We start from the raw sequence: 17,692 nt of genomic DNA on the forward strand, positions 1-17,692 counted from the left end.
TGAGTTTTTCTCAATGGATGGATATAAAAATATTACTATCATGTGGATAGTAATAAAATATTACTATCATGGAAAATAAATTGTATTTGCAATCCCATTATCTTACAGATGGGGAAAGTGAGATCCAGAGAGGGCAGTGGAGAAGCCAAAAGGCTGGTCTGGAACCCAGCGCCCTGGCTGGATCATGAGGCCTTCTTCCTCCTCCTGCCTATGGTCCTCGCCAACCCACACAACGAGAAATCAGTCACGGTCATCCAACAGGATGAAGTGTTTAGAAACACTTCCCGCTTTCCTCTCTTTGCCTCCCAGTTTGGCAACACTAAGAGTCCTGTGTACACCCTGTGATTGTTCCAGAAAAGCAAGAATTGCTAAAGGCCATTGTGTCAGGTTTGGCCATTGTGTCAGTTTTGCCCAATCCATGCTACTGGATGTTCTACCCCTCCCCACTCCTCCCCCAGCCCCCCCTCTCTCCTCCCTCTGTCCCTCTGATTTCAACACTCCCGGCTGGGGCAGGACAGGACGACCAAATAAGAACAGAGCAGGACCTGGGAAGCTGGTCTGCAGGGCTACAGCCTGCCACCGAGCCGCATCATGGCGAGGTCTGTGGCCTGGGCAGGTGAGCACTGTCGGGGAGAGTGGGCGGGGCCTTGGGAGCCACGGGGAGGTGGCGAGACGTGTGTCCAGTGGCTCCTTGCCACCGTCTGCAAGGAAGCAGAGGGCTCAGGAGAACTTCAGAGGGTCATTCGATCCCTCTCCCTGCCTCCTGGCTTGCAGTCCCACCATCGCCTTTGAGTTGCCAGGGAAGTCTTTTCTCAATAGGCTGAAGATGACTTTTCTCTTTCTGTCCTGGAAGACCAGAGTCAGTGAGGCACTGGATCTTTTTGTCTTTCCCATGTCTTAGGTCCCTACTTTTGGCCTTATCCAAGAATCATCCATTGCTAGGACATTCTTCCCCAACCCCATGCTGGTGGTCCTGCAAGAGGGCAGCCTGGGGCCCATGAGCCCGGTGTCCTTGAAAATTTCCATGCAGGTTCTATTAGGTTAACAGGTCGCCAGGTGGAAGGAATCTCTTTGAAGGAGTCGTGCTGAGCCCTAGATGTTCCAGGATGCTGGTAACACAGTCAGGCAGTGGAAGCGGCGGAGAGCCATACATGTGGGAGCAGGGGCACAGGGGCCTCAGCAGGGCATGCACTCGCCTGGTCCAGCCCCTCCAGACTGGTTCTTGCTAGCCCCAGAATGAGTTTCCTTCTTGTTCCAAAAGAGAAGCTTTCACTCTGGATAGCTCCCAAGTCAGCGGTTTTTCCACCATCTTCCTAAATCCACACCAACCTCCGCTGAGGCTCTAGCAATGGAGCAGCAAATGGAACTTTCCATCAGCTTCTGGGACCAGCACAGGCCAGGAAGGGGCCCCTCCTGTCTGGCCTGGGTGAAAGGGTGGGCACAGTGCCCCCCCCACCGGGTCCCTTCTGGAAGGAGAAAGCTTGTTTGTATGAAACCACCCTGAACCCAGCCCTCCCTGACCACCTCTCTCTCCCGTGTTTCGTAAGCTATGGGGCCTGAGGTGAGAACGACGTGTAACCTCGGCCTTCTCTCCTGTGTTGTTTCAGGTTTCATGGTGCTCTTGGTGACCCACTGGGGTAAGTGGCATCTTTCTTGAGGCTGGTCCTTGGTCCCCTCAGCCCTTGCTCTTGACTCTGCTGCATTCTCCCAGACACCTCTCCCCAACTCACCCCCCCAAGAGCTCTTGCAAGATTTCTGTGGGGGCTCCTCTCCAAAGCTCAGCCCCTGCAAATGTCTCCTTCCCTCCTCCTGCCCTCACTTCTCCCAGGAAGATTCTGGTCTCCTTACCGACCAGCTGACCTCCTGCATGTGCCCGGGCTGGCTCACACGCCAGTCTCCCTCGGGTCTTTCTGAGGCCACTCGCCCCACCTCTGTGCTCTCAGCACCTGGGCATGTTTCACAGTAGGTGTCACAGGGTCTGCGACTGCTGACGCAGGCGTCTTCCCCACCGGACTCTGAGCCACTGGAGGGAAGGGACCTCAGTCTTCCCCAGCGGCGTGCCCCCAGCCCCTCAGCTCGGTGGGGAACACACGCCGCCGGCTCCTGTATCCGCTCAACTGATAGCACGTGGAGCGTGGCGGAAAGGAGGGGCCCTTCTCATGCCAAACAGGAAAGAGATCTCCGGGGCTCAGCAACTCGGACTCCCCGGTGCCCCTCCCAGCCCACCCCGGAGCCCACACGGCCACTCTGGCAGAGGCAGGAATGGAGACTAGCCTCGTGCTTTCTAGTGTCCTGCAGAGCTGACCCGAGTGGGGACGTCACCACCGGACCCCACTGGGAACAGAGTCCCGCCCCCGCCCAAAGTCTTCCCGCACGCTTTAGGGCAGGAGGCCAGAGACGAACTGCCTTTTCCTGGATAAAATAAGCTCTTCGCTAGAATCTTAGCAGCGATATTGATAAACACAGATCCTCCACGAGGGGTAACAAGCAAATGAAGTGAGCGCAAACCACAAGCCTAAAGAAACATAAACCTGGGCCTGTAGCGGGGCCTCTTCTCTGCTATCTTGTGTATTTGTGTCTTACTTGACATTTGGAAGTGTTTCGAGCCCTGTCGTGGCAGTCTTGCCCCCGTTCCTGCAGCAGACAAGCCTGCCATGCTGAGTCCCCTCTGGACCTTGTGCTGGGGCTGCTTTCTGGGTGGCTTCAGGGAGCAGAGAGGAGCATCCACCTAGGGGCAAGGGGGCCTGCCTGCCAGACCCCGGCTGGGGACCCAGGCTGTGAGCCTGGCCACTTCGAGGGCTGTCAACAGTCAGGAGACTGGGTCTTAGCCACCCGGCTCTTGCCTCTTAGCTGCCGTGCTGGCTGGGCCGGGTCTCCAGCTCCCGCATCCCAGCTTCCTTACCGGTGAGGTGACGATGGTCCTCACACTCACAGGTGCTCTGAGCACGCCATGACCGGCCCTTGGAAACGCTTTCCCAACCATGAGGTGCTGCCCAAGCAAAAGCAAACGCCATTTCTGACTGCGGCCCCTCGGCTTAGCCCAGGTGTATAGGAAGGACACACGGGGCACTGCCTGCCCTGGGATGCAGGTCACCCGTCCCCAGCAGGCCCTTCTTATTTTTGAGACAGAGTCTCACTCTGTTGCTCGGGCTAGAGTGAGTGCCGTGGCGTCAGCCTAGCTTGCAGCAACCTCAAACTCCTGGGCTCAAGCGATCCTCCTGCCTCAGCCTCCCGAGTAGCTGGGACCACAGGCATGTGCCACCATGCCTGGCTAATTTTTTCTATTTTTGGTAGAAATGGGGTTCTTACTCTTGCTCAAGCTGGTCTTGAACTCCTGAGCTCAAATGATCCATCTGCCTCGGCCTTCCAGAGTGCTGGGATTACAGGTGTGAGCCACCAAGCCTGGCCCCCAGCAGGCCCTTCTGACAGCCATGTCTTTTCTTAACCCCACTGGCCAGGCTCTGCTGCAAAACTGGTCTGCTACTTCACCAACTGGTCCCAGTACAGAGAGGGGGCAGCTCGCTTCCTGCCCAAGGATGTGGACCCCAACCTGTGCACGCACCTCGTCTACGCCTTTGCTGGCATGAACAACCACCAGCTCAGCACCCTGGAGTGGAACGATGAGGCTCACTACCAGCAGTTCAACGGCCTGAAGAAGATGTGAGCCACAGCGGAGGAGGGGGGACGGGAAGCAGAGGGGACAGACACCTCCTCCTCCTCTCTGAGCCAGAAACCTCCCCCAGCACTGCAGCCCTGCCACGGGCGGGCCTGGGCCTCTGCGTGGCTCTGGGAGAGTCAGATCACCCAGTGGGCTTTCCTGTGCTTAATGGAAGAGGTGGGGATAGATCCGGATCCTAAAGGGCCCTTCCAGTCTAGGTCTAAGTGGAATCCGGATAGTGACACTCTTTCCCTCTTCCGGGAATGCCCTTCCTCCTCCTGAAACCGACTCACCCTGCATCTCAAGTGCGATGGCCACCTACACAAAGCCCCCGGGGACCCGCCCCAGTCGCTTGCTTCCTGAATCCCTTGTGTCTGCACACGTGAGCTGCGCCTCCCCATTTAGACGGGAGTTCCCCGAAGTTAGGAACGTGCCTTTTCTTTCCCAAGCTGCGGCTTTCCCCGGAGCGCTCAGTACAGGCTCTGGGTGTAGGGACTTTCATACACTCCCACCCCGTCACCCCTCCCAGGGAGCCCTGGGAGCTGGCCCCGTAGCCTCTGCCACGCCCGTTGTCTTTCCCAGGAATCCCAAGCTGAAGACCCTGTTGGCCGTTGGGGGCTGGAGCTTCGGCACTCAGAAGTGAGTGGACTGTGGGGGATCGGGCCGGGCTAATGGGTGGCCGGGGGCAGGGGGAGAGGGAGGGAAGCTGCATGCCAGGGGCTGACTTTCCTTGTGGGTTCTTGGTGCCCCACCAGGAGGGCAGCGGGGAATGGGCTTAGCTCCAGGCCGTTCCAGACCCAGTCTTGCCAGGAGCACAAGATCTAAACACAGCACAGAGAGTTCTGACCTCTCCGGGCCTCGGCCTCTTCCTCTGTGAAATGGGAAGAGGGAGGGTCTTAACTAATCCCAGACAACACACAGTGTCTATGTTTTCTCAGCTCTGAAATGGGATGCCTTGTCTGAGAAATAAATTTTGTTCCACTTCTGGGCGTAACAGGTAGCCTGTGAGATCGAGGCCGGATGCCAAAATATTGGCATTTCTGGGACATGTTGGATGACTTAGGGAGATAATGGACAGTCTTCCTAAAACTTTTTTTGGATCGTCAACCCGTTTGAGAATTTTGATGAAAGTTATGACTCATCTTCCCAAAATAATCCTTATACACAGGTTTTTCGTTGACATGCAGGGACCCCAGGCACATGGGTCCCACTTAAGAACTGCTGCTGCTAATTAAATTGTAAATTAAAACAATAAGCTAAAATAGGATCAGTCTGTAAAGAACTTGAGACCCCCAGGAAGTCCAGAGACTCTTGTAGGGCCACTGTGGGAGGTGGCTCCTGGGGCAGGCGGGGACTGTGAAGAGCTCTGGACTAGCGACAGTAGCACAATGCACTGCACGGAGGGGAGTTGGAGGAAAGACAACAGGGTTAACCTTCAGAAAACTAAGGCAGCAGCTCCCCAGGCCACCAGGCCTTTGCCAACCCTGCTGCGCTTCTCTCTTCCTCTCCGTCATAGAAACTGGTAAACTTCTGCTGGGAAGCAGGACGCCCAGGGAGCCCATGTGGCCCCAGTGGTGTCGCTGTTTAGGGGTAGAAGGTGCTTCTAGATGGCCCGTTTCCCTTAACCAGAGCAGTAACTCACCAGCAAATACCCCAGCAGCCTCCAAAGCAGCCCTCCCAGGGCTGGAGGAGGCCTGGAACCAGGAGCACGATACCCTGAGTGGTTTTCCGCTCGCCGCTGAGCAGGAGAGCAGCCCCGGTGTGGTCCGAGGCAGGCCTGTACTCCCCTTCCCGCCCCACAGGTTCACAGAGATGGTGGCCACAGCCGACACCCGCCAGACTTTCACCCGCTCAGCCGTCGAGTTTCTGCGCAAATACGGCTTTGACGGACTTGACCTCGACTGGGAGTTCCCAGGAGGCCGGGGGAGCCCTGCCGTGGACAAGCAGCGCTTCACGGCCCTGGTGCAGGTATGGCTGGGCAGGGCCGGGGTCACCCAGAGCTGTGGCCAGGCACCCAGAGCACGTGGTGCTGCTCCGCCTGGAGGAGCAGCTGTTTCTCGTATCTGCACAGCTTTCAGACTCCCGAGAGTGCACATCTATCTACGTGGGGCTCACGGGGCCTGCCTGGTGCCTGCCTCTGTGTTTACTCAAAGCCACCCCCACAGGACTTGGCCAGCGCCTTCCAGAAAGAAGCCCAGACCTCCAGGAAGGAGCGACTCCTCCTGAGTTCAGCCGTCTCTGCCGGGCCAGCCATCGTGGATGCTGGATATGAGGTGGACAAAATTGCCCAGTGAGTCTTGGGTGCATGCTCTGGGCCTGTGTTCTCCAAGGTGGGGAGGCTGGGACAGACCGAGCTCCCTGCGGGTAGAGCAGGTGTTTGGGCGCAAGGTGTCATTTGGGAGAGCCCCTTCCTCCGCCAGCAAACCTGGCAGGGTTTGCCCCCTGTGTCTGCTTCTCCACCCTGGGGCCTGGGCCGTCTCCAGCAGCTCCAAGAGAATGGGTCGTCTGGATGCTTGCTCCTCACAGCGTGGCGTGTGGACCCGCAGCCCCAACACGCGGGTGCTTGTTAGAAACGTGGGCTCTCGGGCCCCACCCTAGGTCTGCTGAATAAGAACCTTCATTGTGATGAGATTCCTGGGCAATGTGTGTGCACACTAAAGTTTAAGAAGCACTGAGCTAGAGTTCTGTCCCAAGTAGCAAAATAGCAAGAGGTTTCCTGAGTGGAACAGGGAGGGCCTGAGGGTGCTGGGGCGGGACAGTGGGGTGAGGCTGGTGGGAGCCACCAGCCTCTCGGTTTGAGTGAGAATGGCCGTGATAAAGGGGGGCTGCCTGGGGGGGCCGTCTGTGTCATTTGTCCACAGAGCCAGAGGGGAGCCCGCCACCCCTGCCTCTGACCACAGCGGTCCCCCATGGGCTATGCACCATGAAGTTGGGGGGTGAGCAAGGGGGCTCCCCCAAGTACATGCCTCCCCCCTCTGTCTGTGCCTCTTGCAGGAACCTGGACTTCATCAGCCTTATGGCCTATGACCTCCACGGCTCCTGGGAGAAGGTCACAGGGCACAACAGCCCCCTCTACAAGAGGCAGGGGGAGAGCGGTGCGGCGGCCCAGCACAACGTGGTAGGTGGCTGGAGGGAGGAGGCAGGACTCCCCTGTCCTGCAGGTCCTGTCTGGTGGCCTCTTTTGAACATCAAGGCCCTCATGGAAAAAAGGAAAAGATGCAGGAAAACGAACCGGGAACTAAGAAAGAGGAATCTTTTGTTTCTTTGCATGTTTGTTTTACTTTCCTGTGCCGTGCCACTGCTGGGGAAACCTCACTTCCGTGGCGCACCTTGGCTGAGAGTAGACACCGCAAACCAGTGTGACGTCAGACGAGTGGCTGACGGGGAAGGCCCTTGTCTGCAGCCAGCGTGGCTCCGGCCTCCCTCACGCCCCCCACCCGTTGCCTTCCCGACAACCCGCAGACTTTTGCTCCCTGGTCCCTGGTTGACCTTCTGGAAGGTGTTTTCTGGGATGAGAGCCTTCCCATGTTGATAACATCCCTCCTGGGGTTGTCACTCAGAACAAAACCACCCCCTACCCCTGCCCCTTCCAAGGTCAGGCTTGGTTTAGACTGGGCTGGGCTGGGCTGGGCTTCCCTGGATATGTTTTATAAGCCCACTCTATATTTTAAAAGTCAGGAATAACCATATTATATCTCTTTCTTCAAACCAACAACAACAGCAACAAGAGGCCCTAAATTAGAATGCGTTTTTCTTTGGGGGAGCCTGCCTCTCTGTGTGTCAGCTGGAGTAGGGCGGATTTTGCTTTCTGGCTCTTTCACAAATAAAGCACACGCCCGTGGGCTGGGGAGTCAGGCGTGCGTGTTTCACGCTGAGCCCAACGCCCCCCCAGCCCCATCGGGAGACCTGTGTGGGTTCTGGAGGAAGCGGTGTCCCTGGAGAGCCCCCGGCCCGGTGGGCAACGCAGAGACAGGTCGCCGAGGGGTGAGAGGGGTCGGCGTCCCACCAGCATCCTGCTGGCCACGCCACGTGCCTGGACCCCCTGAGGAAGGGAGGCCCCCTTCTTCCCACAAAGGGGCCTTCTGCCTGCGCTACACGGTGTGTCTGGGGACTGCTTCTGGCCAGAGGGGTGACTTTTCCAAACTTGCACACAAGTGCCATATAAGTTAGCAAAGGCCCTGACCTCAGAAAGCTCCAGTCTGGTCATAAATAAATAAAACAGATCCAATTCCCTGCTCTTGCGCTCAGGGTGAAACTTAAAACGGCAGCAGAAATAGTGATGACGGTCCCAGCTTTGTCGCCCTTTATTGCCTGATTCTAGGCCCCGTACTTGTATCACAGCCTTCAGTTCTTACAGTGCCCTGGGAGGCGGATATTTGCATCGTTTCCATTTTACAGAATGGAAACCCAAGGCCCAGTGAGGTTAAGTGAGCTGCTGCGTGAGTACGGCAGGGACCTGTGTCTTTGTTCACGGATGTGTCCCAAGCTTCCAGGGCGGAGCCGGCACACGGCGGGTGCATGCTCGTTCAGAGAACGGCTGCCGGACTCTGAAGCCCGAGCTCTCAGGCTGCCGCGCCACGCCGCTTCCCTCACTGGGGTCGAGGGTCCAAGACAGGCTCTGAAGAAGATGGGGTAGGGATGGAATATTCATGAAGGCCCCGGAAGCTCCAGCTGAGGAGTCCCTGCCCTCCTGGCTCTGTCTCTGGAGCCCCCAGTCTTAGACGACCAGAGCCAGGCTGAGGGCAGAGGAAAGCAGCCCTGCCCTCCTCCTTCTCTACCGCCAGGACGCTGCCGTACAGCTGTGGCTGAACAAGGGGACCCCCGCCAACAAACTGATCCTCGGCATGCCCACCTACGGACGATCCTTCACTCTGGCCTCCTCCTCGGACACCGGGGTGGGGGCCCCAGCCACAGGGCCTGGCAGCCCTGGCAGCTTCACCAAGGAAGCAGGGGTGCTGGCTTACTATGAGGTAGGAAACCCCACAGCCACGCTGGGCAGTGTGGGGGGCAGGGGCTGCCTGGGAATGGAGGGGGTGCTCCCTCTCCCACAGTCGTTGGGCCAGGATGCCAGGCACGGAGAATTCTGGCCAGGTGGATTCCACCCCAGTTATTCCACCTTGTGAGTACCCTTAAGGCCAGGTGCCTCAAGTCGAGTCCAGGGTTCTAGATCACTCAATCTAGAACCTCCTAGCCCCTCCAGGCTTCCTCAGAGAGGAATTTTCCAGTCCCCAGTCTCCTCCTGGTGTGGAGGGGCAGGAGCCTGCCTCCTCCGCCCCAGCGCTCTCCTCTGCTCCCACAGGTGTGCTCCTGGCAGGGGGCCACTGTGCACAGAATCCAGGACCAGAAGGTGCCCTACATTGTCCAGAACAACCAGTGGGTGGGCTTTGATGACGTGGAGAGCTTCAAAGCCAAGGTGAGGCTCAGCCCTGCTGGGGGTGGGCGGGTGGTCCTGGGGGATCGAGCCTGTCGGTGACACAGAATAAGCACAGAATAAGCACCTTCACGACCTCCTTAAGGGGGAGTCTCCTTTTAAACGTCCCAACATTGCACAAATCTCCATGCGGGAGCACTTTGCATCTTTCCTACCTATTGACTGAGAAAAGACACAGTGACAAAAAGATTGCTCTACATTGAGTAGCGTTCTTAAAAGAGTTTGTATTTTATTAAGTACTGCACAGATTCTATAGACATATGAAGAGGAGAAATATGTATGGCGAGGTATATGGTTTTATTCAGCCCATTGGCAATATTTGTTCAAATTATAGGCCTTTTGATTTAGTTATTAAGACCCCTTCCTCCTGCCCATATTTATTGGTGGCCCAAAGCTTTAAGGCTTTTATTTGTTTCGGTGCCAGTCTCCCCCCACCCCCGAGATGGTTCACTCCTGAAGAAGGACACCACACTTGCTTATCTGGACATCCCACGCCTGTCATGGCATGTGACTGACAGTGGCAGGTTGTAGAGGTGGAGACAAAGTGCTCCAGGAGAGCCGAACCAGGAGCATGATCCTGGCCAGGGGAGACAGGAGACGGGGTCATGGCAGAAGGGCATGTCTGATAAGTCTGAAAGCACAGAAGGTTGGCACTCGGGGCAGGGGGTGGGCATCGCCCAAGCAAAGACATGGTGGAGAAGAAAGTGGAGGATGGGCTCTGAGAACAAGGTGCTGGCCCCTGAGCAGGGGTGGACACAGAAAGGGAGGCAGCTGGAGGGGGAGACTGGGCCCAGCCAAGGGTCCAGACCACCCCTACTTCCAGCCCTCAGCCCCACTCCTAGGGGGAGCAGTGCGGCCCCTGGCAGGGTTCAGGGACAGAGAAGCCCCCTCAGAGGGAACACCCAGCCATGCCCTCAGGAAGCCTCAGGAATCTAGCAGAGGAAAAATGGCTCTCGGGGAGGACAAAGACATAAAGACAAGGGAGCGAAACTTGATTCAGCTCTTTTGGGCAGCTCCGTCATTCCTGTGCTAACTGCACTCTGACACCCAGCAGACAGTGCCCTCAAATAAAGAAAGCAACGCGGCCCAGAAATGACCAAGGTCTGCAGGCTTCCTCCTTAGGGATGTTCACACACCTGACCCTATTCCTCCCCCATCCCCTGGCCCCACCTCAACCTGTGCTGATGTCAGGACAAAGGGACTGCACAAGGACTGATTCCCAACAGGGTCAGGGCTCCGGCCCAAGGGTGCTGGAGCAAAAAGGGCCCAGTCCAGATGAGGAAGCCGGGCCCTGGGGCTGGCCCAGCTGAGCTTGCCTGGGCTCCTCCACCCGCCTCTCCTCCTTGCGCAGGTCGCCTATCTGAAGCAGAAGGGCCTGGGTGGGGCCATGGTCTGGGCACTGGCCTTGGACGACTTCGCTGGCTTCTTCTGCAACCAGGGCCGATACCCCCTCATCCAGGCGCTGCGGCGGGAGCTGAGTGAGTAAGGGGGGAGGGGCCAGAGGCGGAATCTGGAGGTGGGATACAAACAAGGAACCATGCTGGGTCCATCTCAGGAAATGCCTTTGCCTCAACACTGATTTCCCAAGTTTCATGCACCCCCAAGAGCTAAGGAAACTGTCAAAACAATTCTCTTTCTGTGCTCTTCTTTCTTTTCCTGGTTGTAGCAAGGCCTTCCCTGGGGGTGTTGTAACTGCGGCTTCCCTCTAGGAGGCCCTCGGCCTGGGAGGTGCAGCTTGCCCCTCTTATCAGGGAGAAAGCCTGCTGGCGCCTGCAGAGCGGGACCCTGTCTCCCCTCACCAGCATGTGGTTGGGCTTTGCCGGTGTATACGGCCACAGACCGCCTGTTACTGCGGAGCTCACTGCTGTCTGGCTGTTCTCTGCCCGGGACACTGGGCTGTGCTCGCCTGGAGGGTGTGGGGGCTGCACTGCTGCCTGCCTGCAGTTACTGCCTGTATACTCGGCCTGCAGGTTTGGGATTTCTTGGAGAAGCCTGGGTGGAATCCTCACTGTCTTCCCAGGTCTTCCAGATCTGCCTTCAGGCTCCCCAGAGCCTGAAGTTCAAACCCCGGGTCTGCCCTCTGAGCCTGAGCGTGGCCCCGAGCCTGGACAAGACACCTTCTGCAAGAGCAAGGCTGACGGGCTCTACCCCAACCCCCAGGACCGGTCCAGCTTCTACAGCTGTGCAGGGGGGCGGCTGTTCCAGCAGAGCTGCCCGGCGGGCCTGGTGTTCAGCTCTGCCTGCAAATGCTGCACCTGGCGTTGAGTCCCCACGGCCGGGCCTGGGATCACGCTGCAGCTGCCTCCTCCGCTTTCCCGGGGACTGTCCGGCTCCTACCCGCCTCTCTGTGGTCTTTGCATACCCAGGCTTTCTGCTCTCAGCCTTCGCTTCCTTCCTTCTGAGTCTCCGGGGTGGCCTCTTTCCCTTGCAAAATAAATCTTTGGTTTGCACAATAGATGTGGTGACTTAAGAGGCTACCTGGGGAGCCAAGAGGGGAAGCTGGCATGAGGCACGCACAGGTCAGAGCCAGATGGGAAGGTGGTCGGTTCAAGATGTGCCAGCCCCCGTGCCAGGTCTCCCACCAACGAGTCCACATGCCAGTGGGTAGTGTCCAGAGCACAAGTGATGGCATCTGCCGCATGGCCTCGGGTGTGACACATTCATTGGCCATTGGCTCAAAGGCCTTCAGAGACAGGTGTCATTCCCAAGATGCGCACCAGATGGCAGCAGAGAAGAGCTTGTCCCAGCCTTAAGTGCTCGCCGGGCGGCCACCATGCATCAGGATGAGGATTCCGACCCCCATACTGGGTGCTCTGAGATAAATCCTGTTTGGGGCCTTTCACAGGCCTTGTCTCACCTATTGCTCGCGTTCACTGCACGAGGCAGGAACGATTATCATCCTCATCTTACAGGTCTTTAGACTCATTCCAAGCAGCCCTGAGTCCCAAACCAAGGCCTGAAATGGGCGAGACTCTGCATCGCGGTGTCATTGATAAACAGAGTGAGCTAAACGTCCCTGAGAGCTTTGGGCTGTACCTGGGTCAGTCTGTCTGAAGAAAACCTGCACCTCCCCTAGGGTCCGGCCTGCCGTGCACTCCAGGCTGGGTTTTGGATGGCACTGGGGCAGGCACCCGGGGACGGGGTCAGGTGAGGAGGGAGGGAGAGAGAGGTGTGGACCCCATGTGAGTACGACCACCACCAGACCTCACTCCCGAGCCTGCCCGTCTAAAGTCTGCTCTTCCCCAGACCAGGGCACACCCTGCTCGGGCATGTTTCCGTCCTCGTCCTCGGAGTTCTCAGCCAGGAGGGTCTATGCCCCGCCCACACCCCAGCGGGAGCTCCCTCGGCGTCCAGGGGTGGCCCCCTGCACACCAGCTGTGTGACTTCAGGCAGAGAAATGGATGGAGCCTCAGCCTCCACATCTGTAGGATGGGGATGCGCCCGGCGCTCAGTGCAGCGGTGTGCGGCTCCCCTCTGGTCAGCGTGCGCTCCTTCCCGTCCGCGTTCCTTCTCAGCCCTTTCTTTCCTCGTGTGAGCCGGACACGTCGAGAATTTAGCAAACACTGCAGTCTCCTTGTAGCAGAATGAGCCCGCCTACTGACACCCAAATAACCCAAGTCCTGCCTAGGAATCCAGCCTTGCGTCTGTGCTCATTTTATCCTCAGGAAAGTATTGGTCTTCCAGCCACCCTGCCCCCCTGCAAACTCAGGGTCCCTGCCTCAGCTCAGACCAGCGTCAGCTCGCACCCGGACCATCTTCTACCTGGTCTTCCTGCCCACCTCCACACGGAAACCAGCTAATCTTTCCAAATTAGGGGTCCTAACCTGTCACTTCCCTTGCCTAAGAACTACCAAGAGCTTCCCCCAAAGAATAAAGTCCCTACTCATCAGCACAGCATGGAGACCCTTTCGTCTCCTGTCATCCCCACCCCCATTCAGTCTCTGGGTGCCTCAGCCATGCCGGCTCCTCCTGTGGGATCCCCCAGATGTCCCCTGTCACCCCATATATGAGGCCCACTCCATTTTCTGAATGGGTCCTGCCTGAGACAGGAACAATAGAGCACCCTAAAAGCCATCTCTGCTCAGACCAGGCCTGACTCCCCCTTGGCCTCTGAACCCCATGTGGCTCTGGAGTCTTTCAGTCAGCACACTGAAAGGGGTGCTGTTCCTCCTTCCCCCCCCCCCCCCCCCCCCCCCGGCCTCCCCTAGTCACTCTTACAGAGCCAGATCATGGGTTATCTCCTGCAGGGAACATTCCAGACATCAGGTGACTGCTTCCCTGCTGCCCTGCAGCCCTGGGCCACCACACCCACGTGTGCTACTATAGCTGCCTGTGTGGACATTAGACTCCTGCCCTAGGGTTCCAGTTCTTAAGAGCAAGGACAATGTCTTCATCGGTCCTCTCCATCCATGACACGTTGGAGGCTCAATAAATATTGAGCCATACATAATTTCTGATTTTTTTCTTCTTTTATCCTTGGGTGCAGAAATCAGTTATGCACCTATGCTAGACCATTTCCAGGTTGAAGTAACATCTTGTGACAAGAGTATGACTTTCCCAAGCCCTTCTATGGAATTCCATTTGCTCTTTGAATGTTAGTGTCCAGCCATTAGCCCTATCCTCCAAAGGGAGAGGGGAATTAACATGTGTTGCATGACATGGACCATGCTAGGCATGTATTAGGCATGCGATAAATACTGAATGAATGAATAGCAAATGAATGAACTTGCGTCATTTAATCCTCACCAGATCCCTGCCAAGTAGGTGTGGTTATCGGTTTCTCTCAGGTTATGGGGGCAGTATGTGGCAGACCTGCGACTTCGATGTCAGTCTAGACGAGGCCCAGGGCTCAAGTTTGCTCTCCCAAAACACTGCTGGCTTTTCCTCCCCGAGTTAAAACCATATTCATTTTCTTTGTCTCCTCTACCCTGTCACTGGTGTGTGGACCTCAGAGTCCACGAGTGTTGGGCACTTCCTCTGTGTCCGGCCACGTGCTAATGTGCACGACCGTTTATCACCAACGTCGATCCTGTGGGATCCCAGAGGCAGAAGCCACGTGCTCAAGCCAAGCCAGTGGTGGAGTCTGGGTGTGACTCAGTTCCACCTGTGTCTCACTCACCCTCCCTCCTGTGTCCGTCGTGCCTCAGCTCTTGTCCTCTGTAATATCCGATTTTACAGTTTACCTGAGCATGAAGGGTTAATAATGCCCGAAGCAGTGAGCATTGCCTGGGCACCGACCATGTGCCAGGAGCTGTGCTGGGGCCCAAAGGGGATGCAGAAAGGAACCCTGCCCTGCCCGGTGGGCATCTCCAGGATCAGCATGGCACCTGGGTCGGGGGTCAGCCTGGGGGGAGGGGAGGACACTTCACCACTGACACTGTCTGCGGCTGCAGGCTTGTGGGGATACAAAGAGCAGACCAAGTCTGGCTTTGTTCTTGTTTTTTAAAATCCACTACGTACAAAGCACCCTCACTGTCTTCACCTGAGGTGGACCTCTCCTCCTGTTGCCCGGGACAGTCCCACCTTATGAAGTTTGAGCCCCAAAGCAAATACCACTTTTATATAAGACTTTCTCCCTTTACCCACAAGACCTCCCCATCACCCCTACACACTTTAACTTGTAAACCAGGTGATACAATCGTATATGGCCTCTGAAGACAGGCACAAATGCGGCTGGAATTGTGAGGTGTGCTTGACTTTGAGCAATACAGTTTGAAAGGAATTTGGGCTTATTTACACTTTGGTATAATAGCTTAAGCAGTGAATGTCCGGCCATTCTCCCTAACGGTGAGGACCACTCTCAGCCTGTAAAGAAGGGGTCCCTGCAGTCTTCTCTCTGGTAGTGTCCATCATTGCATCCTACGCACCTGTCGGAACCCCGGCTAATCTGCCCACACCCACCCCACCCCCCTACCCCACCCCCGCCGACTGCTCGGCTCTCATCACGCCCTACCTGGAGCAGTGAGAGCTGGAACTCTTTGATGTTTTTATTTTGTTCCGATTATAAAATATGTCATATATACAAAAAAGCGTTCAAAATACATATGTTCAGGAACTCGCATGAATCTGTCTCCCAGGAAAGGAAGCAGGACATTACCAGCTGTTACCTGATTAACAGCAACTAACTAATGTGCCCGCCCTCACGCCATAGATCTCCAGCTAGATTTGGTTATCCATTTCCTCATTTTCCTTGCAGTTTCACCAGCTGTGTGTGCATTTCTCTACAAGATATTATTTAGCTGAGCCTGTTTTGGGAACTTATATAAATGCAGTCATACTGTGTGGAATCTTCTGTGGCCCACTTCTTAAGCGTCTCGTGGCATTTCGCCGCTGTGTGGATTCCCATCACACGCGTGTGCCACAGTTCATGCGCTCCACCGTCAGTAGGCGTCTGGGTTGCGTCCAGTTTGGGCCACTGTGGACCATATTGCTATGAACTCTCATCTGTCTCTTCCTGTAAGTAAAGCCCATCTCCCCCTGTTCAGAGCTTGGTGCCAAGAGAAAATAGCCAGATCCCTCTTAATTAATTCAGGCATTCGGCAACAAATGTTTTTCAAATACGTAGAGAAACACCCCTTCCAAAGGCCCACTGCCGCATCTGTCGCATTTGTCGTGGGCCTTGCCTCTTTCTGCTCAGGGTGGGTGGGGAAGGGAGCACACAGGCGTTCCTGGCATTCCCCACGCTCCTGGGCCCCGACACATGGCATGTGGGATCCTGGGAGCTTAGGATGGCCCCAGCCCCACCCTACTCCCTTCGCCAGGGTGTCCTTGCCATTCCCAGCTGTCACCCAGGCCAATAATAACCTGACGGGGCCAGGCTTGCTGGGGACACCTCTCAGTCCCCATCCTCCACACTCCAGTGGGGGGCACTGAGAAGGGGGCATCTAGAGGAAAGGGGCGAGGACTCTGTGTCTGCCACTTGTCCTTGGCCTTTTTCTGGAGCAGACCAGCTGGGCCACTGAGGAGCCAGGCCCCCCCAGCCCAGCCCCGCCCAGACAGGAGCTGGTCCTCTCGTTTCCCACACTCCTTCCTGGCATCTAATATGAGACCTTCACGCTGCAGCCATTGTCCATGTGGCTGTGTCTGGGCCTCCTTAGGAGTGAAAATCGCCACCCCATTCAAGTTTAAGGTTAGCTCTCAGCTTGCCACGTGTGGCTCACCTGCCAGATAGGTAAGTCCTGGGCTGCCTTCTGGGGCACAACCCTGGGCTCCTTTGCTGAACCTACCTGTCTAAAGGCAGACGTGGGGCATGAAGGGACTCATTACATGAGCCAGGCCAGGGCTTCACGCCCAACGTCTACGACCCTTAACACCAGAGAACAGGAGGAACGTCACCCCTCCCCATTCCTGCTGCTGCCAAAGGTGACTCAGCATGGGAGAATTCACTAGGCCCCTCACCCTTGCCTCCCATGTGACCCGGGCACGGCACTTCCCAAGCCCTCAGTGTGCATTGTACAGTGGGCAGGTTGGACTGGGTGACCCACTAGGCCCAGCCAGCCACTGCCAAGCCCCTTGGGAAGGGTGCCCCTTCCCAGAAGATAAGGACAGCAAGGGAGGACCAGAGGCTTCATTTGGAATCCAGTACTGACCCCTCATCCTGCTCTCCCAGCCAGAAGGCCCTTTCAGTATGAGCATGAGCTGAACGTGGGGCTTGCTCTAGGGCCTCCCCCTCCCCCCACACGTGCACACACATGCACACACACACTCCTGCGTGTGTGCACACAGAGGGGACTTGTCCTTTCTTGGTCAAGCACAGGGGCCTACAGCAATGGGAGGGAGGGTGTCTTACAGCGCACTTCACAGCAGAGCCTGTCTTTACACGGTCCCCAGGGCCTGAGCCTGCACTGGCTGCCCCCGCACACCTGCCTTGCCCTCCCGCCTGCCCGGTTCCACACCAGCAGCGGCAGCCACAGGGCCGCAGCCAGCCAGCGGTGGTGGAGCCGTGGAGCCGGATGCCCCGGCTGAGCCCCAGAGCACCCCTGGAGTGACTCAGAGGTCGTTGACCTCTGGAGAGCGTCCAGACCTCCCCTCCCTACCAGCAGGGAGATCTTCTCCGGCACACCAGACCTCAGATGCCTTGAGACGACCTCTTCCTAATCCTTTGATCCAGTGGCGGGAGCCACTTTCTATCAAGGGACAGTGACCTCAGTGGAAAAACGTAATCACACGAGGGCCGCATCATTGTATAAAATTACTCGATTGAGGTGTGCCTGCTGCCGCTGCTTCTTTTCAATGAAGAAAGATGTATAAAACCTGATTTTAAAAGGAAGACAGAAACCACACCAAACAAAGATGACCGATTTGTTAGGACGTGTCTCCCAAACGTGAGGCAGTTGAGATGGCATGACTTGAAAGAGTGTGAAGGAAAGAGACAGAAATCACGGGAGGAAAAAGAGAAAGATAAAAAATAAGAAGAAGGAGGAAGGGGAGAGAAAGGGCAGGGGAGTGGGGAGGAGGGAGAAAGAAGGGAATGAGCTCAGGAGAGAGCAAAGGAGGCTCTTTAGGCCAAATGCTTGCTCGTGACTCAGCTCCGTGCTCCGGAGCAGCCCTGACCTTGCAGGGCTGGTTTGCAGATTATTGTCCGGGTTGCAGGCTGCCATGTA

The 17,692-nt window shown here is 56.7% G+C and overlaps 1 protein-coding gene across 1 annotated transcript; it reads left to right on the plus strand.

The window, feature by feature from the left end:
• Positions 1-484: 484 nt before the first annotated feature.
• Positions 485-11,544, plus strand: CHIT1 (chitinase 1). The gene is made up of 11 exons (XM_012758734.3): positions 485-616; positions 1,608-1,637; positions 3,459-3,660; positions 4,241-4,297; positions 5,461-5,626; positions 5,824-5,948; positions 6,653-6,776; positions 8,443-8,628; positions 8,958-9,071; positions 10,441-10,567; positions 11,110-11,544. The coding sequence occupies exons 1-11, from the start codon at positions 592-594 to the stop codon at positions 11,352-11,354; spliced, it is 1,401 nt and encodes a 466-aa protein (XP_012614188.1). The 5' UTR covers positions 485-591; the 3' UTR covers positions 11,355-11,544.
• The last annotated feature ends 6,148 nt before the right edge of the window (positions 11,545-17,692 follow it).

Source organism: Microcebus murinus, chromosome 23, assembly GCF_040939455.1.
Source record: "Microcebus murinus isolate Inina chromosome 23, M.murinus_Inina_mat1.0, whole genome shotgun sequence".
NCBI classification, from domain to species: Eukaryota; Metazoa; Chordata; class Mammalia; order Primates; family Cheirogaleidae; genus Microcebus; species Microcebus murinus.

Coding starts and splice junctions, on each gene's coding strand:
- CHIT1 (XM_012758734.3), top strand. CDS start 592: ATGGCGAGGTCTGTGGCCTGGGCAG. Junction 4,298..5,460: donor TGGAGCTTCGGCACTCAGAA/GTGAGTGGACTG, acceptor CCCGCCCCACAG/GTTCACAGAGATGGTGGCCA. Junction 8,629..8,957: donor GGGTGCTGGCTTACTATGAG/GTAGGAAACCCC, acceptor CTGCTCCCACAG/GTGTGCTCCTGGCAGGGGGC.